The 26,009-nt window shown below is 41.7% G+C and overlaps 4 protein-coding genes across 7 annotated transcripts in view; 3 read left to right on the top strand and 1 right to left on the bottom strand.

The window, feature by feature from the left end:
* Positions 1-26,009, bottom strand: part of LOC133909239 (uncharacterized) — a 62,257-nt gene that overhangs the window by 33,482 nt on the left and 2,766 nt on the right. The window lies entirely within an intron of this gene.
* On the top strand, positions 989-7,603 carry LOC133909233 (serine/threonine-protein kinase Nek5-like). 4 transcript variants are annotated; one of them, XM_062351567.1, is made up of 15 exons: positions 989-1,239; positions 1,540-1,776; positions 1,864-1,930; positions 2,024-2,089; positions 2,175-2,221; positions 2,307-2,352; positions 2,439-2,519; positions 2,596-2,638; positions 2,730-2,779; positions 2,971-3,052; positions 3,134-3,183; positions 4,784-4,857; positions 5,202-5,253; positions 5,344-5,988; positions 6,068-7,603. In XM_062351567.1, exons 2-15 carry the CDS (start codon positions 1,679-1,681, stop codon positions 7,352-7,354), a joined length of 2,688 nt encoding a protein of 895 aa, XP_062207551.1. In that variant the 5' UTR covers positions 989-1,239; positions 1,540-1,678; the 3' UTR covers positions 7,355-7,603. The 4 variants fall into 4 exon arrangements, with proteins under 4 accessions (XP_062207551.1, XP_062207552.1, XP_062207553.1 ...); XM_062351568.1 differs by lacking the exon at positions 989-1,239 and adding an exon at positions 1,252-1,422; XM_062351569.1 differs by lacking the exon at positions 989-1,239 and adding an exon at positions 1,253-1,413.
* On the top strand, positions 8,407-9,105 carry LOC133908147 (NDR1/HIN1-like protein 10). Its single transcript, XM_062350237.1, has 2 exons — positions 8,407-8,685; positions 8,785-9,105. The coding sequence occupies exons 1-2, from the start codon at positions 8,407-8,409 to the stop codon at positions 9,103-9,105; spliced, it is 600 nt and encodes a 199-aa protein (XP_062206221.1).
* LOC133909236 (NDR1/HIN1-like protein 10) lies at positions 19,609-20,694 on the top strand. The gene has a single exon (XM_062351573.1). It carries the CDS (start codon positions 19,791-19,793, stop codon positions 20,502-20,504), a length of 714 nt encoding a protein of 237 aa, XP_062207557.1. The 5' UTR covers positions 19,609-19,790; the 3' UTR covers positions 20,505-20,694.

The following is a 26,009-nucleotide window of genomic DNA, read 5'->3' as shown; positions in this document are numbered from 1 at the left end:
CTTGTTAAACTTCATGAGGTGTTGGAGCGTCTCCCATGAGAGGCAAAATCATCAGACGCGAACCTTACAAAAGGTTTTTTCAAAGATGCTCTGGCTGAACGTAGCAGAGCAAGACGAAGGAGACTACCCGGCAGGCACACGGGACATTGTGATGGAGACACCTTTATCTCTGTTCTCTAGTCATATGGTGGATGCTCATCCACGAGCTGATTACTTCGGTATGCACATACCGGAGAAAGTGGCTAGAGAGCTGATATTTAGAAGGGAATGCAGTTTTTGTGCCTACCCTAAAACTTGATCGGAATTCAGAGAAGATATCGAAAGATAGTTAATTTTTGGTAATTTCAGGTACACAGAGGACATTAGAGAGAGTAAGAGGCATGGCCATCGTAAGGGTATTCACTAGGTTATACCAGCCCAGTCAGCATCGGCAAATGCCTAAAGTGAGAGGGAAGAAGCCGGAAGAAGAAGCGAGGTGACAGTGGGTAGCGTTGAGTCGGTTTGATATCATCTAGATTTCGTATTAAAATTTAAGTATAATATAACGTCTGAGAGAATATATTTCTAGTTTATTTGACTCTATTTCATGTTAATCTTAGTGTCTATGGTGTATTTTGTATTTTGACTATATATATCTTTGATATACAAAGTTCGGAGGAACTCTTTGCACGATTGTACCACTTAATGTAACGAAAATGATGGTAGAGCAAGCTAAAATTTATTCAGAATCTAGCTCACTGGTTCGTTGGTCACCGGATCACAAGGATAAATTTATACCAAATTTGCATAGCAGCAGCAACATGTTCCTGCAGAAATCCTTCTCATATTCCCGGAGATTAGAGAGCGCGCCCTCTCTTAACTTAATTGCAGCAAACTAATCACTCCACACATCGCTGTCACGTAGTACTAACCTCCCATCATTACCCGCGGCCATGGCGTATATAAGGCAGCTCCTCCCCACACACGCCTATTTAAATAACCAAAACCAAAAGCACACCGCAACAAAACCGAGCAGTCAGATCAAAACCAAACCAAACCAAATCCCCAACCAGAGGAGGCGGGAGTAGGCGCGGCCGCGAGACGGCGACAACTCAGGTGCGGGAGAGCGGAGCCGTCGGCGAGGCGGGGTGCCCCCACTCGGCGCAGCGCGGCCCCACCACGTCGCCGGCGGCGGCGGATTCGGCCGGAGCCTGAGCCCTCCCCTGCGGCCAATGCCGGTGGAGCGAGGCCAGCGATAAGGTCTCCGTCCCTGTCTCGAGCGGTGGCGGTTGGTGGGAAGTGGGAACTGTGTGCAGTGCGGTTGCTAAACTTCTAGCTTTTGTGTGAGGGGGCGGGTACGCTTTTCCTGTGCGTGCGCAGTACGGTGGCTAAACTTCAGCCATGGATTATGCGTGGTTCGGCTTTCTTATGCTAGTAGGTTAGGTGTGTTAAGGATGATAATTAAATTGGATGGAACAGGCGTAGGTTTTGTTCAAATTTGAATTCAAAATCGTGCGCTGAAGCTGCTTGATTCATGCCTGTTTTTGTTGGCTTTTGCAGAAATCACCGTGGGTATGGAGCTGACTGGAGCTGTGGTGCGTAGGGGAGATGCGAGAGATTTCGTTATTAGAGATTAAAGTTCTGCAAGTGCTTGTTGCTGCTCTCAAGTTTTATCGGCTGTGTTGAGAGATTGGGAGCCATGGAGTCACGGATGGATCAGTACGAGGTTATGGAGCAAATTGGCCGTGGCGCCTTTGGTGCTGCCATCCTCGTGAACCACAAGATAGAGAAGAAGAAGTATGATGCAAGTTGCTTAATTTTACTTGTAAGGTCTGTTGCCCCCTTAAGGTGCCTAGTTGACAGCTGCTTGGTTTGCAATCGCAGGTATGTGTTGAAGAAAATACGCCTTGCAAGGCAGACCGAGCGATGCCGCAAGTCTGCTCATCAAGAGGTCAGCCAAAAATGAGCATACTAGGCCTTCTGTTTTTGTCGGTCATCAATTACTACTATCTTTGAGGAGTTTACAAAAGAATGGAAATTGCAGATGGCCCTTATTGCTCGCTTGCAACATCCTTACATCGTTGAGTTCAAGGAGGCATGGGTTGAGAAGGTTTGTTCTTTAGGAACATGCACATTTGTATGCTTTTGTTTGGTTTCATCCAGGTTTAGCTCAATTTGTGCGTCATGCATGACAGGGCTGCTATGTTTGCATTGTGACGGGATACTGTGAAGGTGGCGATATGTGAGTGTGGTCTGCTTGTTGGAGGATACCTTCTCTGTTTCCTTTGCAATGACTCTTTTTGTCTCACTATGTTCTTTCCTAACAGGGCTGAATTGATGAAGAAAGCAAATGGAACATACTTCCCAGAAGAGGTAACTACGACTTTTCTAGTCTTTTTTCCCCATGCATTGAGAAAACAATATGTATAGGTGTGCTAACTGTTTCAAATAACCTCCAGAAACTTCTGAAATGGTTCGCTCAATTGGCATTAGCTGTTGACTACTTGCATTCAAACTTTGTTTTGCATCGGGACCTCAAGGTAAGCAACAAAGTATAGTAATGCTGTCAGTTTATCAATCAGGTATTTTTGCTGTAAAACCCCTCTTTTTTTGCAGTGCTCAAACATATTTCTGACTAAAGAACAGGACATTCGTCTTGGTTAGTTTCCTATGCTAATTCAAATATCGTAACCATATGTATCTTGCAAAGTTTCATTTCTGTAGTTTAAATATCTTTATTTCACTTGCAGGAGATTTTGGCCTGGCCAAGACTTTAAAGGCAGATGATTTAACCTCTTCGGTAACATTTTCTCTTATTTCCTCATTTTTTTCTTGGTACAAAACATTTCCTTCATCTTCTGCTTCTTTCTGTTTAGAAATCCTGCATGAAAAATGGAGCCACATATTACTAATCCTTGAATGTTCTACTTTCATTATGTTAGCTGCCTTGTCTGCTCTCAGAATCTTATGTTCTAAAATGACGCTTCTTAGGTTGTGGGAACACCAAATTACATGTGCCCAGAGTTGCTTGCAGACATTCCTTATGGATTCAAGTCGGATATATGGTCTCTTGGTAATATTTTGTTACTTTAATAGAGATGTTTAGAAGAATTAACATTTGATGTCTAGTTTTAACTGATATATGTCTGTACAGGATGTTGTATGTATGAGATGGCTGCTCATCGACCTGCTTTCAAGGCTTTTGTGAGTTCTTATTGGCTTATACTCCTTGCATCACTACAATTATTTAACACTAGTTTCTATCTAGAGATGATTTAATATTTGTCTGCCAGTGGATGCCTTAATTGTCAACTTGGGTGCAGATCCTATTTCTAACAATGTTTCATAGCATGTCCTTTGTATGTGGCAAGCAAATGATAAATTAACTTTGATGTGCTAAAAACATCCATATATGACGTATAAACCAATCAACTAGTAAAATGACGTGTCATTACAGATTGATAGAAAACTAGGTGGATTGGCGTGCCTACGCCACGCCTGTTTTTTTGTTGGACAGAGCATGACAAAGAAGACTAAAAAATTGGGTTCACCAATTTTGTGCATCTCAATATTTATTTATGAATTTATCAATATTTAACACATTCATTTAATTATGGGTAAAACAGTGGTACTTTCATGCATGCACATAATTTTAACATGTAGACAACAGTAACACAAACCTAACTAAATTTGTTTCATGATTTTTTGAGTTTTAGATATTTTCCTATGCATTTTAGATTATCTCAGCCGATTTATCAATATAACTATTATTAATTTTGCTATTTTCTGGAATTTCGGGAAAAATTATGTATACTTACACATACGTATGCATATACATACATATAAGTATATATACATATACCTATACATACACATACATATACGTATACACATACAGATTTGTATATATGTACATGCACATGCTTGGGACTCCACATGAACAGCAGCTACAGTACTTACCCCTGAAATTGCTCCAAATCTTGGCTCTTTAATATATGTAATAGATTAGATGCGCTGATTGATGCAGAAAGTCCCTTAGCTGCCAATTGGAAGGACAAGATTGACTAGAGCCCTTTGAAACAAATTAAGCTATTAGCTGTGCATGTTGCTGTGGAAAATGAAAGATAAACCAGAGCACCAATTACACTTTTTCATCAGCTGTTATAAATAGTCGCAATATGGAAACTATATGGTATTCATATTTCACAGTTCAGACCCTAGCCTTAGCAGGGAAGAGTGACTGGGCATCTTCCATTGAGAGGTTGTGGCCTTAGCATCTATGTGGAACAATTTAATTTTCACTTATTCTATTGCTTTCAATAAGTAGGCACCATGACTAGACAACAGAGAAAAAATAACCTCTTCGGTCTTAAGTGCGGCTCTGACCCTTGGTAGACATATGCCATTATCATAGAAATAATGGCTTTTCCAGATGTGAAACATTATATAAGAGAAGGATGAGTTTCTTTTTTCAGGTTCATAACATACTGGGTCAGAGTTCTTCATGATCCATCCATTGTGTCTGGACTTTGTGAATGATGAAGATTTTACGTCTCATGTACTTTTAAAATGTATTTGAAGAGGTCTACTACTTTCTCCGATTTTTGAATGCGAGCATACAATTTAGATAGAAGTTTCCAATTAAAACAATGATGTGAATATCAGTTCGTTTGTGTCTTAACTTATCAAATTGCTACTGTGCTTCAATTTCATATTATTGCACAGCCTTTACTATATGATGATGCTATTAATTTTAAAAATGCATCAGTCAGGTGAGCTTAAATTTGCTCCATGTTTGGTTCAGGATATGGCTGGACTGATAAGTAAGATAAATCGCTCCTCCATTGGCCCTTTGCCTACTTGCTATTCTTCATCTATGTAAGGACATCTGAACAATTATTCTTCACAGTACATTTGGCAATCAAATCGGTCATATATAGAAGTTCTCCATGCAGCTTTCTTGTTTGAAAATACTTCTAAGGTCATATCTAGTCCCTAATTTTTTGAAACATTTTTCTATCGTTTCAAAGCTAGAAACTGGTTCACCTTTTTTTATGGCACCTTACTTCGTCTTTCAGCTTCTTCAAGACAAACGATATCTGCTAGCAGATGCAGCACCTTTTTTTTCTTCATTAAAAAATGGATCACCTTTTTAATTGACATATTATGATGAGTTTAACGGTGTATGGCTAGCTAAAGGTCCTATTTGCTGTTGAATGCAGGAAAGCACTTATCAAAAGCATGTTGAGGAAGAGTCCTGAACATCGGCCTACTGTAAGCTACTATGCACATAGATACCTCCGCTGAATATTTGTTTGTTACATTTACAAGATTCTGAGAATATTTGTCACACTTTGTTAACAGGCATCTGATATTGTGAAGAACCCATACCTGCAACCTTATGTAAATCAATACCGCCCATTCGTTGATATATTACATCCTGGTCGATCGCTGGAGAAACCTATCACAAGCTCACGGAGCAGTCAGATAAGTATGTCTGGGAGTCAGTGTAGTAGCATTTCTGGAAGTGATATGGACGGTATACAATCAAGTGAAAGAAATACATCAGGACTAGCTTCAAGTTCCAACACCACCATTGATACTGAAGATGCTGAAACTACTGGTCATGTGTTGATTAAAAAATGTTCAAGACCTGATGATCTTCAGAGCCATAAGGACACTGCTGGTCCTGAACTGGAGAGACAAGACTCATCTAAATCCATACATATTAATCAGCATCCCAAACATGAGAGTAAGCAACCAAAAATAATTAAGAAGATACTAACTACTCTAAGAGAGGAGAGCAAGTTCAGAGAAAGTAATTCACCTGTGAGAGCTAGCGTAAAGCTAAATTCACCAAGTAATAGAGAGTGCTCATCTGACAACTCAAAGCACAACAGTAAGATTTCCTCCAGTTCAAAGTCTAGTGAAGTGATGTCACATGAATCAGAAAAAGTAAGTTGTGAACCTGTGAAACGAGGACAAGCATCTCCTCCCTTGAAGCTTTTGGTAAGGATCACTGTTTTTTTTTTTTTTGGTTAAACCGACTTTCTCTGCATTGCTAATTTGTTTTGGTACTATCTTGCAGTCACCAATTGTTGAGCATTCTCCGAAGGTTAAAACTAAAGTAGATGAGCCGCTGCAGGTAGACCCTGCCAAGCAGGTTGTGGAAGATGTTGATGCAGCTGGAGGGAAGGCTAAGAACAAAACACCACCCAGTTTTATTAGATGTCCTAGTATTCCTGCTCGGAGGCAAGGAGTAGCGAGTCCAATCCGTCAGCACACTGGGACAAAACGAGCTCACAATAAGGTCATGACAGAGCATGCAAAAAGTCCTTGCCGACCTGTCTATAGTCCAAATAATGCTCACGTGGAAATTCCAGGTGTTCCTATAATTCCTTTAAGTAATCTGGAAGGTATTCAGAGGAAACCTGCTCCACCTAGGTCTGTAGCAGCCAAGGAAGACAGCAGTGCTTGCTCCAGTTCTACAATCGGTTATGCTGAAAATATCAGCCTGTCTGAACCATCTGAACCTGACTCACCAACCCACTTGGTCTCATCATGCAAATGTTCAATCCCCGACACTACCATACAAAAGCATGGTGTACAAACTAAACCAATTTCTGAGGTCAACACTACAAATTTTCAGAAGGAAATGACTAGTAATGGTGATATTAGTCTAAGCTCAGACATGGAGCCATCTTTTGATATTACTGAACAGGAGTTTATTTGCAAGGATGATATGCCCTCCAGTGAGGTGGGCCAGAGCAGTGACACAGTCACTGTACAAAGTGATGAAGACAAGTTCACAGTGCAGGAATTGCTTTCATCAGTACCACATGTTGCTTCCTTTGTTCCAACAACAACCAAAAACATTGAGCCAGACAAAGGATCCACTCCTGTCCAGTCATCAGAGAAATCATCAGCTCATTTAAATCCACCTCCAGTTGAGGACGTTATACATGTCATTGGACACAGCAGTTTCTGTGTCAATGGTGCGCAGACAGTAAAAGAGAGTGCTGAAACGCGAGTGCAAATCGTTGACGTCGGCAAACCAGCCAGTACAGATGCGATAAAATTGCCCACCATACCGGAAGTAAATTTTAGTACTCCCGAGAGCAACAATGGATTTAAGGAGGAAGCAACTCCAGCTAAGGAAACACTAGATGTTACATCCTTCAGGCAGCGAGCTGAGGCTCTTGAAGGGCTCTTAGAGCTTTCTGCGGAGCTACTGGAACACAGTAGGCTTGAGGAGCTTGCGGTTGTGCTGAAGCCATTTGGGAAGCTCAAGGTGTCCCCTCGAGAAACGGCGATCTGGTTGGCTAAAAGCTTTAAAGGCATGATGAATGATGAAGCGAGCCGCAGTTCAACGTGATTACTTGTAGCCTTTACCTTTTCTATTGATATTTTGTTTTGTGCTCTGAATCTGCACAGGTTGTTTGTTCATAATACGCTTCTTCACATCGTGTGATCAAATTGTCCCATGTCTCCATTTCGATAGTTCTCCATTTTTTACAGCACATGGTGTAAATAGCCCAGATTTGTGAACAGAAAATAAGACATGGCAAAGATGATGTTAAAATTTACACAATTGCGGTAATGGAAAGGCTACGTTGGTCAAATATTTCATTGCCTATGTTTCCGATACTACCCAAATTCTACAAAAATGTACAAAATGTGTTTACTTTTGTTGTCGTGATTACTCTTAAAACATGCCACAAATAAGCATTTTGATAACACTACGTACCTATTTAATAAGCTGTTTTTAGCAGCTGACAGGCACAACTCTTATTGTCTATGCAGGGTTGCATGCTGTGTGCAGTAGTTGCACTATACCCTGTCAGTTTTTCTGAGCTATTTTTACTCTTCTTTCGTACTATTGGAACCGCAAAACTAACATCCTACAAGCATAAGTGTTCTTTTGTTACAAGTGACGCTCAGTTGCTCACACTGTCGGAAGTTGGGACAGCTTCATTTTATTAATTTTTCGATCGCAAGTGGTAGACTTTAGCCGCGGAATTGCCACAGCTGTAGCCTTATTGCCTTGTTGTAGTCGCCCCTCCATTTGTTTCCAGACAGCTTTTAAGCTTTGCTCATTCCGCCATCCGGTACTGCGGTCTGGCATTCTTAAGCATCTCTTGCTGTCGTGTTGCTGGTCTGGTTGCCTCTGCTGCCACTGCTAGGACTGAGTGATGTCGTCATTTGCCATGATTCATGGGCACTGACCACTTGCCCAAATTTCTGAGAGGGATCGACGGCTGGACCAATGGTAGCTCCGAAGAGCCTCGAAGGTTTCGTCACTTGTGTTCAGATGGTATCACACATATCATCAGTCTTGAGCAAGGCTGCCCTCTATCTGTCGATTCCTTCATGTCAGTACTCATTAGTCAGTACCTCATCTCCCACCAGGCACACCAGGCACCAGCCATGCAGCAAACACATCAAGGAGTTGTCTATGGCTACAGCGAGGTAACTATCGTGTCCAGCGCCGGCGCTCCCCCGTACCCTGAGCCACTGCCACAGCCTCCTCCACGCCGCCGTATGAGCCCGTTCCGCATCCTGGTCAGGGCCTTCATCGCCGTGTGCTTCTTCATCGGCGCCCTCTCGCTCCTCATCTGGCTCATCTACCGTCCCCGGACGATCCAGGTCGCCGTCATTACCGCGACGCTCTCCCGCTTCGACCTGAACTCCACAGCGAACGCCCCGGTACTGTCCTACAACCTCACGGCCAAGCTGGGCGTCAACAAGCTGACCTGAACCCCATCAAACGCGTTACGCGTCTCCATCTACTACGACCTGCTGTAGCCGGAGGGGTTGTACCAGGACGCGCGCTTCGGCCGCACCGCGCTGCCGGTGTCGTTCCAGGGCACGAGGCACACCGACACTGTGCCGGCCGTGCTCGCGGGCAGCTTGCCCATGAGCTTCGGGGACTCTGTCGTCGATGCGTTCCGTGGTGACAACAGCACGGGGGTGTTCCCTGTGGACCTGTGGATCAACGGGGTCGTGCGCTACAAGTTCGGCGAGCTGACAACCACCACGGAGAGCACGCTGTCGGTCAAGTGCCATCTGGCGCTACAGCTGATGGTGGCGTTGGGTTGGGTCGAGTGTACTGTGATCGACTTCTGATTAGATTGGAGTTCGTATGTCTGTAGCCTCGCCTCGTCTTGGTAATCTTGGTATGTCTGTAGCTCATTATCCGCTGCAGAAAAAAAGAATGGACAGAGTGACTGACTGATAATCTTGGAGTTCGTATAGTTTGTCTACATGCTAATCTGACAATGATTATTTGGTGACGAAAAAAGGTTAGGGTTAAACTGTGCTCTTGGCTATTTACGGCCTCTTTACACCCATAAGCACATCTATAGCTTGGACAAGACATCTAATCCACCATTCGAACAAAAATTATCCTCTGAACTATTAGAAGCACAAACTGCACTGAGACACAACACACTATGTCATAAGACCTTTTCAGCTGCAGACCACTCCAAGTAAAGGTACATATACGAAGATCAGCTTGTTTCTCTAGCGTAGTCAATTGGTTTACGGTTCACCTTGGAAGCTCACGAACTTAGAAAGGTCAATGAGCTTATAAGAAAAATAAAATACAGGCTCTAAGAAAAGAATGTGAAGAACGACCAGGAAGGTGCTTCTTCGCAAGGCGAAAAGAACAACAGACTTCCTGTTCATTTAGCCTTTGAATCATACAACAACGATCCGTCAGGTAGATCTATTCCAAAGATGCACATAAGATACTACTGATGCAAACCTCTTAGGGACACAACACTAATATACAATAACAATATGGATACAATCGGGTCTTAAAAAAATATGGATACAATCAGAACAAAAGTAAACAGTTAGAAAGCTCAACACACTACTTACAGCATGGAGCAGGGGAGCAGCAATAATGGTCCCGAATTTTGTTGGCCACGAATTTGGCCAAAAACTTCCTTGGTTATGAACCAAACAGCCCTTAGTGTGTCGAAGGCTTGGGCTGGGCAACGGTCCCAAAAATAATCCTACCAGATTTAGTTTCACGTATTTATAATTTAGACTTAATTTATAGCATAATATATGATAAAATTTATCATAAAACTTACAACGCAACCAGAAAAAATTATGTATGAGAAAACAAGGAAGAATAAAAATTATCATAGCTAAGTGTATGTGCGTTATAACGAAAACACAAATATTAGACGATGTAATATCAATCATGTAGCGAAAATAGTCGTACTAGGTCATGATTATGATTTTGGTAATTAATAACAATATAGTTAATAGAACTAACATATTTGTAGGTCTCATAGATGCAATGTATGAAGAAGTCACTGCGGCTGAACTCAAAATTGGTTGAATTGTACAAGTTACAGACAAAATGACATTTGTAACATCCTGAGTTTTAGTATACTAATTAATATCAAATTTCCTTCCAAATTAAAAAAAATTGTAATTACTTAACCAATTAAAATCAAGGGATTACATTTATAGGTTTATATACGTATTTAAATGTGTTAAATTGTCTAGGTATTTCAAAATGCACTAGAGATTCCTTTCTAAAATAAATCCCCACATTAAATTAGTTCATATGCATTGGTTTATGGTTTTTATGATTTTTTGTGTGAAGATTTGAAATTGAATGTTTCTAAATTCAAATATATTCTTAGAGTCTATTCAGCCTAAATTCAAATTGAATTCAAATCTTCTTCAAAATCTCAAGTTCTAAGTCCAAATCACAGTTTAAATATGCTTACCTGAAATTGATCCTAATCCAAAATCAATTTCAAATTCAAATGCCTTAATTTGAATTTAAACTTAATTCATTTTTCCTTTTTCTTTCTCCTCGGGCCGAATCTCCCTCCTATCTCTCTGTTCTGGCCCACAGCAGCCGGCCTAGCCTCTTTTCCCTCTCTCCCACACGTGCAGATAGTCGCAAAACCACGCGGCCCAACTCCCGCGTCCCTGGCCCGCTCGTGCGCACGCCCGCACGTCAGCTCAGCCGCCCATGTGTCGGCCATCTGTGTCGCGCCTCCATCGTCTTTCTTCCTCCTCCAGCATGACACATCGTCGTGCTGTTCGTTGCCATCGCGATGGCCACCTTCCCCAGGGAAATATCGCCATGACGCCTCCGCTCTCTCTCTCTCTCTCTCTCTCTCTCTCTCTCTCTCTCTCTCTTCTCTCTCTGCCCATACTCACGCTACCCATGCCACTGCGCAACGCGACTTTCGCGCCCATGCCATGAAAAAAATGGTAGGCGCCACCCCTCCAAATCGCCGCAGCGCTGCCCACTGACGTCACTCACCCACCGCCTCGCTTCACCCTTCCCCTCTATAAATAGCACAGCCCGAGTCCTCTCCTTCCCTTAGGTTACACCGGAGTATCTGATGTTCAGGATGACTTTGAGTGGAATCCAACAACTAGTTTTTGATTATGTACTTACCAGATTGTTCGGTAATTGTACTCTGCTATCACCAGATAATTTGGTGTTAACAACTTTTTTTAGTCTTTAGGTTAACAGCTAGTGTACGAGTTTGAGGCTATAAATACCCCTCCACTCAGTCATTTGAAGGTGTGGCAATCCAGAGAAACCCATATACACTTGAGAAGACATTCAAGCCACCAAAGTGCTTAGAGTGATCATCTAAGACGATTAAACACAAGATTAGAGAGTGTTTAGTGCCTATAGGTCTAGAGTGAGTTGTAGCTAGGTGGTCTAGAGTGAGTTGTAGCTAGGTGCTGCAGCTTGAAGAAGGGATCAAGTAGTGATTCTAACTTGCACCAAGTGGTACGCAGGCGCCTTAGAGTCTTGGTGACTCACCAGCAACTTGAGCCAGAGTTGCTCAAGCTTGTTGACCCTCTGACTTGGTGTGGAGCGGCGGCAAGACACTTGTACGGGGATGCAGAGACCTTTACCTTGGTGGCTTAAGCTCCTAAATGATCACGGGGGCAAGCGACCAGAAGAAATGCTAGTGGTGAAATTTTGCCTCGGTGGCTTGGCGGCTCATCTGGCTTGAGGCATTGCCTTGGTAGCTTTGTGGCTCAAGAGTCGTTCCGAGTGCTAACTGGGAGCATATCCATGATGGAGCTCCAACGTGGACTATGGGTGGTACTCATGCCATCGATACCATAGGATAAAAATCATGTGTGCCAAGTTTGTTTTCTCTACCGTCTTTACGCTTTCGCATTTACATTCTTGCAATCTACCTTTGTGCATTTACTTCCCTAGATTAGTTTGCTAGGATTGGCTATAGGTTGCAAACCTTTTAAGTGGTACAATAGACATACTAGATAAATCTAGAGCACATTTAGATAGAAATTGATATATGTTTATCTTGTGAAGTTTTTGGAGCTGATTTGGTTTAGGCTTTTAAATGTCTTAATTCACCCAACCGGGAGCATATCCTTAGTGGTGCTTCAACGTGCATTAGGGTGGCATTCATGTTATCGATACCACGGGATAAAAATCCCTTGTGCCGAGTTTGCTTTCTCTACCGTCTTTATACTTCCGCATTTACATTCTTACAATCTCACTTTGTGCATTTACTTTCCTAAAGTAGTTTGCTAGGATTAGCTATAGGTTGTAAACCTTTTGAGCAGTAGAATAAACACACTAGATAAACCTAGAGAAAATTTAGAAATTGATATAGATTCATCTTGTGAAGTTTTTGGAGCTGATTTGGTTTAGATTTTTAAATGTCCTAATTCACCCCTCTTAGGACGTCAACGAGCATTTCAAATCACAAACTCAAGTTATGAAGATATGAATGCGCCAAAAGAGCACCACTGAATGAATACGTCTTGAGCGATGTCGTAATTTGATTTCAGATATGATTCTAAATATAAGGAGGAGATTATCTGCTATTTTTTCTCATAATTTCTTCATTTATTTTTATTATTATAAAACGGGTCCTATATCTATAACCGATAAAAGATGTGGAGGCTAGAGAAATAGAGTTGATGGCAAAGTTAAGTAAATTATTGAAATTTCAAAGGTTTTTATTAGATAGGAGGCGAGTAACGGAAAAAGTGATGCGGGAACCAACTTATATCACATTATAAATTGAGTTCAGGACACGAATACATGAGACCATGTTTGATTATTTTCCATGGTCCCCAGTGGCCCTAATAGGAACACGAAAAAAATCACGATAGGTGGCGTGTGCCGCTACTAAGCTAAAGTGCAGGATGAATTCTATGGTGAGATCTGTTGAGAAACCGCTGCTACTGGGTGTAGTCTAGTGATCCCTCGAGAGAACAATTGTAAAGAAGACACAATGTAGGGGAAAACTGCTTATTATTTATTCATCTGCGTTTACAATGAGGTGTTCTTCCTCGTACATATAATGCCAAAACCCTCAAGAGATAGAATTGAATCTTTCAAGAGATCTAGATGGACCCACATTTGGCTGCAAACTTCAGGTTTCCTAACACTTTCCCTTAGTGACTTCTCGCGAAATGCCTATGTCTCATTAAAACTCACCAAAAACCCATTGGAAAAAATTTAAAGAAATATTACATAGTTCGCGACATCGTCACACGAATTGCCTTATTAAAAACCTTAACATGAGAAACTTCAGGAGAACTCATCTAAGGGAAAAATATTACAATCCACCCAAAATAGTTCATATAATATTCATGATTAGCTTTTGGGCACTTAATATTCTTGACTAAGATTTAATTCCTTATATCAGTATTATGTGAAAATTCTCCCCCTAAAATGTACCTATCTAATCCTCATCATCCCAATGCTATAAACACATCTTTCAAAACTAGATGCAGGGAGAGACTTAGTGAATAAATCTGCATGATTTTTACATGATTTAGCATGCATTACCTTTATTTCATTCATTCTATACAATTTATGAGCATAAAAGAACTTGGGGTTGATACACTTCTGTAGCGAAAATGACCCTATAGACTATGATTGTGATTTTGGTGATTAATGATAATATATTCAATGAGAATAACATGTTTACAAGAATATATGTTAGTAGGTCTCATGAATGCAATACATGAAGAAGCCACCGTAGCTGGGACAAAGTTTGATCAAATTGAAGAAGTCATAGGAAGATTTACCTCACTAGATGGTCCAGTGCTGTGGACGTTGAGCTCACCGGAGTATATTTGATAAAGGGGAAGATAGGCCTGAAGACCTCACCGGAAGGTCTGGTGAGTAGCAAGTATGCTCACTGGAGCAATTCTTCCAAAGAAGGGTGGCGTGCTGAAGAATAAAGGCTAAGCCTCACCGGATAGTTCAGTAATCAAAGCATGGCAACACCGAAGTGTTTCTATCCAGAAGGTAGAATGGAACACCCCACCGGATAGTCCGGTGATCAGAGGAAGATACACACCAGAGTATTTTCATTAGAGAAGGTTGTAGCCGTGGAAGATCGAAGATTAACACACCGGAAGGTCCAGTGACGAAACAAGGCTACACCAAAAAATACACCATACAATGAACAGTGCAAAGAAGCAGAACGAAGTTCAAGCCATTGGATAGTTCAGTGATGAAGTGATGTACACCAGGTGCTTACATCAGAGCAATTTACACAGAGAGGATGCAGTTGACTCGGATGCTAAGTATATATTCACTAGATAATTCGGTGATGGAGATGATGTATACACCAAAGTGTCTGGTGTTCATAGAGGCTTGAATGGGGGTTGGGAACAATTTAAGAAATTAGTCCATGACATGTGAAGAATATTAGTGATTTTCCCCAAAATTTTGGGAATTAAATTGAAGGTTTAAAAATTTGTGCAAGTTGAAAAAGGTTGCAAATTTGGAGAATTTTATTTCAACTTTGTCTCAGGACTTTTAGGTCAAACAAGTTAAAAAATGGGTTGCACAAGAATTATAGAATCCAACAAAATTTGTTCCACAATTTTTAGACCAAAGGAAGACTGGTTTTTGGATTGGAGAAGTGGAGGGGATATTTTGCTTCGGTGGGTTACTTTTCATGGACCACCTTCATTCTCTATGCCTCTCTGTCATCGCCATTGTGGACTTTGGAGGTCGGTCAGCACGCCACGCCGTCGAGTCACAACCACCGAGCTGCTTCCAGGGGTTTCGGTCGATGCTCTTATCTCCCCATGGCCTCTCATCCCTCTCTTTCCCTCACATCTCTCTTGTGCGCCGAGAGCATCCGAGAGCAGGGCATGCACACACACGGTTGGAATGAAGCCTGCATGAAGGCCCCCGTACGGGGACGAAGGCTTCCTTACTCTTTGGAACCAGATCCCCACGGATTGACGCCAACTGTTGGAACTATTTCCATCTACAGTATCGAATGGATTTATTCCAAGCAAAGAGAGAGTGGAGGTGGGAGGAATCCCCCCTCTTGACCTCTTGGGTCCTTTATATAGGTGAGGGAGAGAGGTGAAACTTCATCTTCAACCCTTGGTGGAGTACAAGTATTATAAGGAGGCCCTTTGGCCTTTACATGGGCTTTTTTGTCTACATGGGCTCTTTTATAGGCTTGGGCCTTTCACCCAACAAAATTTATTTTTATCAAAAACGTAGTCAGCGAAATGGGCCATATGCAGATTTCCAATTGTTGGTTCTAAGTATCGGATTATGGATACAGTCTCATAACCGACATATATTCTAAGTTTTTGCAAAGGTCCCATAACGGTTCGCTCTGGTTGCGGTATTGGCACATAAACCATATATCCAATTTTGCGTAAATGGGAAATCTTCGAAATTACTCCTTGCACTAGTTGCATTGGTGAATGCATGTTATATGAGTATGGTCTATAATTAATGAGAGATATCGCATGTAAGACTGCATGTCCTCAATATGTAGCAGGCAAATTACAATGCTGCAACATATGTCTAGCAATGCATTTTATTCTTTTTATCAGTGTTTTGGCTAGTCCATTCTGAGTGTGGACGTGCGGTACAGAATGTTTAACTTTAATTCCCATACCGATGTAATAATCATTGAACGCTTTAGAAGTAAATTCTTTAGCATTGTCCATTCTAATGGATTTCACTCGGTAGGAAAATTATTCCTGATTTGTATGATCTGTGAGATCAACTTTGCAAATGTGTGATTGCGAGTAGATAATAGACATATATGCGACCACTTCGAGGATACGTCTATCAATATTATAAAGTACCGAAATGAGTTAGAAAGTGGCCGAATAGGGCCACAAATACCCCTAGACTCGATCTAGGAATACAGGGAATTTCATCTTGTACCGTCAAGGTAGACTGTCTTATAATTAATTTCCTTCTAGCACATGTAGGACATACAAAATCTTTATGATTCGAAAAATTCTTCACATTTATGCCATGATCCTGTGAGTTAGTAATTATGTTCCTCATCATTCTGAGACCATGGTGACCGAACACTTCATGTGCTTTAATACGAGTGTGGTACAAGTCACTGTTCATGGAGTGAAGTTTTTCTAGTATTATCATTTCACTATCACGCGACTCCCTACCATCTTTTTCATCAGTTTCTACATAGAAACCGTTAGTTCAAATATTTTAAAATTTAAGAGATTTATTATAGTTTCTACATGGAATCTGTTAACAACAATGTTTTTTCAATATGCAAAGTAGTTCCCATAGGTAGTATGATTATGGCTCTTTTAGAATCTATTATGCATTTATTACTTCTAGTGATAGTCATTATTTTTCCAGTACTATTTTTAATAGACTAAAAATACATATTTTCTCTTAAGATGATATATGTGGTTCCACTATCTACAATACACACTTCCTCCATACGGGTATCACACATATTCTATAAATAAAAAATACAATTATTCACATGCGAGGAAGTAACAACAATACTAAATATTTTATTAACTATCAAAAATATTATTTGTAGCTAAGCTTGCTTTTTTAGAGCTTACATTTATTCAATTATCCTAAATTCAGCAACTAATTAATTGGTTAATCACTCTAATTCTAGATACAGTCTGCGAAATATCCGACCACTTCTTCTTCAATGGCTTTCTTTTCCACTTCAATCTTCATGAAATCTTCTATGACAGTGGAGGAGGGCAAAGTAGAGGCTCTGCATCCTTCATTTGGAGGTCTTTTACTGCCTATGTGAGAGCATCATCAACTTCCATGTGAGATGTTCCCCCCAATTGTGGTTCTTGCGTGCTTTGAAAGAGCTATGATTGGCTTCTAGGTCACTGTTCTTCCCTCGCAGCTGGGATAAGAAATTCTTGTTTATGACTTCGTCATGAACTTCATGAAGCTTTAATACATCAATCAGTTCAGAATACTTCTTATATTTTGATTGACGGTGATTGTGTGTGGATTCTATCGCATTCGGGTGGAAAGTGAAGAGAGCCTTCTCAAATTTCTCCTCTTCTGTGATCTTTTTCCCACAGAGACACATGAATGTGCAAATATGGTGCAGCGCGGAATTGTACTCTCTGACATGCTTGAAGTCACAGAAATAGAGCTAGACTCATTCTTGCTCTGCAAAAGGCCTGATGGTGTTATTAAAGCGCTCAAAGCACTCCTGCAGTGCGTCCCATAGTGTCTTAGCACTGGTCATTACCATGTACTCATTCTTCAAAGTGGGAGAGAGATAGTGGTAGAGAAAATAAAATGACTGATCATTCTTATCCGCTGTGGGAACTATTGCACTGCTTACTCCTAGGCCAATGATAGCACAAAGCTTTTCTGCTCCAAGTACATTCTGGACAAACCATGCATAGGTGAGAAAGTTACGGCCATCTGCACTTGGCTCGGCGAACTCCTTATTTGTGATGCCATCTATTTACATATTTAAATGACGCAAGTATTACTACTAGTAAAGTTGTATTGTGTAGCTAAATAGGGTGGCTGCAAATTTTTTGATATTTTCTATGCTATTATATGAATATTACTGAATTTAAACACATAACAGACAATTTAAACAGTAACAAGAACATAGAAATAAATATTGTATAATTTCTAAAATTGATGCAAAATTCAAATTCCAGAGGTACTTTTCTGCAAAGTATTCGGGGTTTTCTGCAAAGTCTCAGGGTTTATACGCAAAACTTTAGGATTTGCGTAATTTTTAGAAACCACAAGGTCTAATATGCAAAATTAGAGCCTCTAGTTAATTTTCAAAACAACCAGGGGTCTAAATGAAAAAAATACAAGGGCTATGCTCAACAGAAAACCTAGGGGCTAAAAGTAAATTTTTAGATTTTTCCCTTTTTTCTTTTTTTTTACCGATTTTCATCCGCTATTAGGCCGGCCTGGCCCAACTGGCCCACACGCCACCTATACAAGGGGTCGCTAGGGTTTCCAAACCCTAGCGGCCACCGAGATTGGTGACCTAGCCGGGAGGCACGGTTGCCAGAGGCGACACGGTGTCCATCGGCTGGATGATGCTGTCCTGTGCTTCCAACGTGGCCATCGGTCGGCGCTGCCGGTGCAGCCAAGCGGCGATGGCTCGGCTTCGGATGGTGGCGTGCGACAGTGGCTCGGCTTCGAGATGTGTGAGCACATGACGAGTGGCGACCTGATGAAGTAGCTTTGGGCAGCGCGTGCGGTGCGACGGCACGCGCTTCGGACGGCGGGGCGGTTTGGTGGTGCTGCTTTGGGCGGTGCGTATGTGCAGGAGGCCGGCGGTCGGTGAGCAGCGTGAGATTGACAAAGCGGAGGTGGCCGCCGCTTCATGTGGCATAGTGAGAAGGCCGCCGGCATAGAATCCTCTCTTTTTTTTCTTTTTCTTTCAATGTATGGCGGTGGTCATCGTGCCATCGTGTACAGGGACGGGTCGCCAGCTTCCGGTTGGAGGTGAGGGTGTTCATCGACTTCATGCCGGTGAGGTGCCATGCACCCCCTCCCTTTTTTATCTGTGCAGAGGTGCGGCCTCCGTGTCACAACCGGCACTAAGGTGGTGGCTGCAGGCCACACCAGCCATGTTCACGTCGACGATGCTATTGTTGTGTTCTTTGCAATTCAAGAGATTGTACGATATTGTTCATGTATATGCTACTGTTCATGCGATTGACTGTTGTTCATGTATTGCAATTTCATATCTATTTTGATGCAAAGCAGTAGTGGCTTGGATACGTATCGAATTGATAGTACATGTCAATTCTTGCGAACGATTTGTGCCATGTAAGGTATATAGGCTAGATTATGACTTGCTTACTTGACGACGATGTCCAATGTAGATCGGTTGCATGCAAATTTGTTCCATTAGCTTAGTCTCTGGTAGTACTGGATACTGCGAATAACATGTTGAGAAACCGCTGCTAATAGGTGTAGTACAGCGATCCCTTGAAAGAATAATCGCAAAGGAGATACAATATAGAGAAAAATATACTTTTTTTTTATTCATCTGTGTTTATAATAAAGAATCCTACCCTTTATTTATAGTGTAATAATCCCTACAAGATAGATCGAAACAGGACTATATTCGGGGATCTACAATAAAGCACTGGAGAAGAATTCACTCCAGTCAGACAACTTTTCGTTCTACCTTACCTCCGCGAACAGCCATCGAAGTATGCGAACTTTCCACGAAAATGTCCGTTCTGGCTCTCTTTCGTGCTCCGATTTTTCAACACGGGAAACGCAAGCGGCAGAGCTCACGTTGCCGCGCAAACGTGTCAACAAAAGCAACGACTCCTACCAAAAACCAAACGCGTCAAGAACTCTGAAAACTTGACGCGCTTCCGGAGTTCTGGATCTTCCGTTTCCTCTTGTATTCCATCGTCTTCCTCATCTCGATCGCTGTATATAAATATCACTAGACAGCTACGTGATTGTTCATCCGTCGCTCCGTGCAACAATCGATCACCATTTCAAGCAAATCAAGCACACACGCTTAATCACGGTCAAAATGGCGGCCTACGAGAAGCAGCAGCCGCAACAGCAGCCTCAGCCGCAGCTGAACGCCGCTTACTACGGCCCGCCAATCCCTCCGCAGCCGGCGTACTACGGCCCACCACCCGCCGCCCCCCGCCGGCGCGGGCCGCGCTGCTTCCTCTTCATGGTCGTTGCCCTAGTCGTCATCGCCCTCGGCACGGCCTCCCTCGTCCTGTGGCTCATCTTCCGCCCGGACACCCCTAAGGCCTATGCCGACTCCGCCGCGCTCTCCCGCTTCGACCTCGGCGCCGGCAGCGGCATCAACGGCGGGGACCTCCTCCAGTACAACCTCACCGTCAACATCCGTCTGCGGAACCCCAACCGCTTCGGGATCCACTACGACTACGCCGAGGCGCATGCGTCCTACGACGACGACCGGTTCGGGTTCCACGCCGTCCAACCGTTCTACCTGGACAGCAAGAGCGACGGTAGGATCACCACAACGTTCAGCGGCTCCTCGGTGATGACCGACGACGACGTGCGGCGCACGTACCGGAGGGAGAGGACGGACGGGTTCTTCTACGTTAAGGTGAAGGTTTACTCCGATCTTAGATTCAAGGTGAGGGTGTTCAACGTGCACGACAAGAGCAAGATCACCTGCGTGCTGCGGCTGCCGGTGCCCGCCGCGGGCGACGCGAACTCCACGGCGATGACAACGCTGGGGACGAGGTGCGACGTGGACTTCTGATCCTTGTGCTGGCCGGGGATGACGCGGTCGACTATGTCTATATATATTTGGCTGGTAGTTTGTACATGTCATTTGAGATCATGTACACAGGTGTGCTGTGTGCATGCATGCTTTTGATCAGCTTATACAGTCGTTTGTTTCTTATGCACATATGAATGAATGGATCTGTATCCTGCGTTCGTTCGTTTCATACTGCGGTGCGATATATTGCCTCACAGATTGATACGGGAACAACCCGTTCTTCTCGATATATGATCAATAAAGATAAATAATAATAAATCAAGATGTTCACTCGCTGTCCTTGCAGGGACTTACTACTCTTTAACCCATCAAAAATAGAACGTACAACTTGCTAAATCCGTAGCCATATACTCACTGCTATTACAGGGACTTACATCTCTGTAGACTCATAGAGTAACACACTCCTCAATTCCCAGTGAAAAAATAAATACGATCTTAATTAGGGCGTTCTATTCCTCTCTATATTGATTATACCAAATCATACGAAGTATGGGTATGATACCCTCGTCATGGGACTAGCAAATAGCTAATATTTCTATTCTAATGCCAGTAGCGCAAGCAGCCCCTGATGGGCTGGTTTAACAGGGCTGTCCGGCCAGATGAATTCTGTCTATTCTAAAGCCCGTAGGGCAAGCAGCCCATTGATTGGCTGATTTAACAGGGCTGTCCAATTGCGATTGGACGGCCAGATGAATGTGCCTACAGTTGTCCTGTTTCCTGAGACTTCCAGCGAGCCCTTATCAGGCCGGCGACGCTCCCAATGGACTCTGCCTTATGCGATTCCAGAGATTTCGAGACAGGTCCTTCTAATCCCAAATCCTAGCCACCGCTATCTATTCTCCTGAGCCCAATCCAAAATCCTCCCACCGATCTGTCGCCGACGCCGAGCTGCTGCTAGTGGTGGATAGCTGCTCCGGTGTGCATTTCCGGTGAGAACCTCACTTCTTTCCCCCTCCTGCACAAGCTCGTACACCCACGGCACAAGTACATCGAGGCACCCGAAAGTCCCCTTCGCCCCGGCCACCACCGTTCGTCGCCTGACGGGGCTTCCTCCTCCATCTCGTCCTTGTTGCTCCACCTGCAGGAAAACAAGCTCCCATGCAATCCACAATCGGCCGCTCATATCCAACCCCCTACCGCCTTCGCCCTCCATCTGTGCCACCGGGCTCCGCCATGTCTTGTCCCCGGCCCTCCATCGGTTTATCCCTCTCCTTGCTTCTCTCTCTCTCAGAATCCCTCCATCTGTCTACAGAACAAGCCAACCGCCGCCCTTATCTCTTTATTCCTTTCTCTCACCGAATTGTGGGACCCTGCTCCTGATTCCATTTCCGCTTTGTTAAATTTTATCCAGTGGTTGTGCAATTGTGGGAAAATAATCTGCGATTTGTACAATTTGGTAGTGGGGTTGTCCTGTATTTGGTACAAATTTTGGTATTGGTTATGTGTGATTGGCTAGTAATTCCATAGTCACTACGGCAAAAAAACATCTCAGTACTGGTTGAAAAATAGCATCAATACCGATTTTTCAGTCGGCATTCTTTACTCGATACCGATAGTCGATTATTATCAGTGCCGTTTTGTCACTCGATAGTATTGTTATTTTCACAGAATAAAAAAACAAAAAATTGGTGGCGGCGGGAGCGGCATCTGAGTCAGCTCAGAAAGAGCTGGCTTGGATGCAGCTCCCGCCGCCGCTCCTGTTACCACTAACGTGCTCTCGAGCCCGCCGCCGCTGCCACGCTCTTGGACCTGCCGTCGCTGCCACGCCCTCGGAGCCACCTTCGCCGCTGTCACTCTCTTGGGCCTGTCGCTGTTGTCGCTCTCTCGGACCTGTCGCCGCTGCATAAGTCAAACAACATGCAAGTGGAGTACAACAGATCGAAGAACACCAACAACACATGTCAGACGCGAGCAAGCACATGCCTGCACTGAGGATTAGAGCATGGGGCTTGCTGTGGTGAGGTGATGACGAAGGGGAGAGGTGGTGAGGCAGTGAGATGGCTGAAAAAGCAGAGGGAGGATGGAGTGGGACAACAACGAGGAGCTCCTGGTAGAGTGAGAATGGAGGCAGAGTGAGCGGATGAGTGCATAAGGTAAAGAGAGATTGAATGAGCACGTATGCGAAGAGATAAGCCCAACACCGATCGGATGCGAGAGAGCTCAGGTCGAAATGGTGGAAGTGTCTGAATTGGTCTTCGGAGTATTCCTAGATTTGATCAAAAGTGTTTGAGATCATAAATTCAGTAGGGATATGTAGCTCTCTAAATAAGCTTTCCCTAGAATCCGAAATCGTCAAAATCGGATTTCAGAATCAAAAGTTATCGTCGTTTTCAGAGTGTTAGCTGTGCTGAAATCATAAATTCTGATGTGTAAGGTCCGAAGTTCTGATGTCAGTAGAAAAGTCCGATGTTTTAGAATCTGGACTCTCAGGTTTGGATAAAGTTTAATCGAAAATTCCGATGTGTGAGTCGGAAGTTCTGATGTATGATTTTTCTCAGATTTAGGTTGGTCTGTGTAGATCAAATATGTTGTTTTGAACTGATCGGAAGTTTCGATGTGGATATCAAAACATTCGATGTGTGCTGGGAATATGTTGTAATTGCTAATTTTCGACCGTTGGTTTCTTGAGATCAGAAGTTCTAATTTGTAGGATCGGAAGTTTTGGTCTATGCAGTCTGAGTCTAACGGCTAGTTTTTCAGAGTGAGGTATTTATACCTCTTGGCCTTATTTTGTGGGGCTGGTTACTTAGAGGGCTTTGTATTGCTCTTGTGAGGTATTTTGAACTTATTGTTCCATCTTAGTGCTTCCCTTCCGTCTCTAACAAGATTGGGTGAAAATCAAGCCTTGCTGGTTTAGTGAGTAGAGAGAGGTGTGAGAAGGTGTGGTGCTTTGGTAGCCCACGGATTGCTGCATATGTTGCCTGTGTTTGAGCACTCGATGTTGATTATGCGTGAGTTCGGGAGTTTGTTACTCCTGGATACCACCGTCTCCTAGACGGCTCGGTGGTGTATTACTAGCGATCTCCTCAAGTGAAGATTGTGAGGAAGCTCAGAAATGGTTGTGAAACTTAGCATCTCCGGAGTGGAGGAAGAGTTGACCATAGTGGAGGTGAGGAGTGCATGTGTGCAACCTCATGAGAAAAATGGTTGAAAAAGACCTGATTTAAATGTGACCGAGCTTCCTCAACAAAGACATATGATATTGGTGGATATCCAAACTTCGGTAATAAATCATTTATCTTCGTATTTCCTTACTCTTGTGTATTACTTTGATATTCATACTTATATACTTATTTGTATATGCATAGAGTTAATTTCATGATTCTAAAATATATTGTTTTGAGTTGATCAGAACTTTTGTTTTGAGCTGATCAGAACTTTCGATTTTAGAATCGGAACATCCGATGAAAAGTAAAATCAGAAACCTCCTATGAACCGTACCAAACTTTTGATAAACAGTAATTTCAGAATTTTATATTAGAATTATCTTGCTTGATTTGAATAATCTTTATCTCACCCTAAGATTGTAAGCTTCATATTAGTTTAGGGTGTTTGTGTATTAGTTGAGTCTAGCATATTTAGGTTTTTCACTTGTGAAAAATTCGTTAGTTTATTTTCGCTGCAAGTTTAGGTCAAATAAAAAAGGGACGAAGTTTATTGAAACTTCTATTCACGCTCTTTAGACGATATCATTGTCTTTTCATATTCTCATTTTCTCACATTCGATTCTTCAAAGATGTTATTAGTAATTTATTGTTCATAGTGCTTTGATCATAATTTCTAAATAAAGGACAAATTTCATTTCTTGTACTTAATTTATGTGACATGTCCTTTATTTTTCTTTTCTACTAAGTACTGATGTATGAAATGAAAGACTAATGTGATATTGTGATTAGAAAAAGGTACAAAATTTACTTGAATGATATTTTATTTATATTACTGTATTAACTTTTGTACTAATAAATTGCACTGTTTTTTCTTCAGATGTTATCAAATAAATATTTTAGCTAGTTATGTACAGTTATTATAGTTAAAATGTTGTACCCACCAACCGGAGCACCTTAAAAGAAGGTGGATTCGGCTAGCTAAGCCACCAAGCCATGGGATGGTAGAGTTAGCCGTTTGAACTTCGGAGGTCGTTCTTACACATGAAAAGTGAAAGGGAGGATGGGCAGGTGGAGTTCAAATGGTTGATGTGACTTAAAGTATGGTCGATTTTAGTGAATTAGCAGGGTGACTTACGTTAATAGTATAATTAGTCTTGTTGTAATATTTTGTCTTGATAATTTTTTATTAAAATGAATAAAATTATGTTAGCAGAAGAGAAAATTAATTATGCTACAAAGTTGTACCTAAATCGTATACACGTGTTGATTTAATTCGTATATATTTTGATCAGTCCCCAAAATCCTAGGTTAGGAATAGGTTTGTCTTGCTTGCGTGTTATGTCTTGCCTTTGCTTGCTTGATACGACGATTTTGAGCTACACGGTGCTCCTTAATCTATTATCTTAATAATTTTTAATTTTAATTTTATTTCTATTAGAATTTTAGTTATTGATTAATTATATTTTACATGGACTCTTTATTTAGGTATTTGATTTTTATAATATTTTTATTTTTTCTAAGACTATATTTGATATGGATCATTCTTTTTTTCTATTCTAACCCTAATTTAAATTATTACTTATTTTATTTTATTTAGACTCTTTATTTAAATGTTTTGCTTCCCAAACCGTATGAAAATCGATATGCTAATTTTCTATAATTTTAAATTCCGAATTTAGTTGTTTATTAATCGTATTTGATATGGACTTTTTGATTTTCGAATTTAGTTATTTATGAATCATATTTGATATAGGCTCTTTGGTTTAATCTAGACGTTAGATGTTAACAGCAGTGAGTGATCTAGATCATTTTTTTTCAATTAATATGGTAATTTTGTGACTTTCTAAAAGGGATTTCATTTTCTGCAAGAATGCTGAAATTATAAGGTAAATCACTAAAGCCAACTAAGATTTGCACAAAGTAGTTGATGGGTATACATGTAAATCTTTTCTAACGTCTACCCAAGTAATTCTGTTATGCCAAGAGTTGTTTGCAATATTATATTGTTTCTTTTGCTCTAAATTGTTTATACGTAATTTCTAGCAAGCTATCTTTAATGTACCACGTTTCGATAATCAAAAGACTGATATTAGACTTTTGGAGCATATTCTAATTCCCTATAATCCTCTATGTTAAACAGGTTTGAGGAATTATTCGAATCATTGATCCATTTAAAAATATTTACCCATCACTTGATCGTCTTTAAATTCAACAAATTCTATAGTCCTAATCGTACTTGGTAAGTCACAATAGTTGAAGATCTAATAGTTATTATTAAAACCTAGAAATCAATGATTTAGATCTTTCTTTTTTTTCCTATTTGATAGGTACTCTTTGTCTAATCTAGACAATCAGATATTCATAATAATAAGTGATT

The sequence above is a fragment of the Phragmites australis genome, chromosome 2 (assembly GCF_958298935.1).
Source record: "Phragmites australis chromosome 2, lpPhrAust1.1, whole genome shotgun sequence".
Taxonomy (NCBI): Eukaryota; Viridiplantae; Streptophyta; class Magnoliopsida; order Poales; family Poaceae; genus Phragmites; species Phragmites australis.
This window is presented reverse-complemented; position numbering and strand designations above follow the sequence as displayed.

Excerpts from the sequence above, each read along its gene's own strand:
- LOC133908147 (XM_062350237.1), top strand. The coding sequence starts at position 8,407 with ATGCAGCAAACACATCAAGGAGTTGTCTATGGCTACAGCGAGGTAACT. Across the intron at positions 8,686-8,784 it reads ACTCCACAGCGAACGCCCCG|CCGGAGGGGTTGTACCAGGA; the intron begins GTACTGTCCTAC and ends GACCTGCTGTAG.
- LOC133909236 (XM_062351573.1), top strand. The coding sequence starts at position 19,791 with ATGGCGGCCTACGAGAAGCAGCAGCCGCAACAGCAGCCTCAGCCGCAG.
- LOC133909233 (XM_062351567.1), top strand. The coding sequence starts at position 1,679 with ATGGAGTCACGGATGGATCAGTACGAGGTTATGGAGCAAATTGGCCGT. Across the intron at positions 1,777-1,863 it reads CACAAGATAGAGAAGAAGAA|GTATGTGTTGAAGAAAATAC; the intron begins GTATGATGCAAG and ends TTGCAATCGCAG. Across the intron at positions 2,639-2,729 it reads AGAACAGGACATTCGTCTTG|GAGATTTTGGCCTGGCCAAG; the intron begins GTTAGTTTCCTA and ends TTTCACTTGCAG.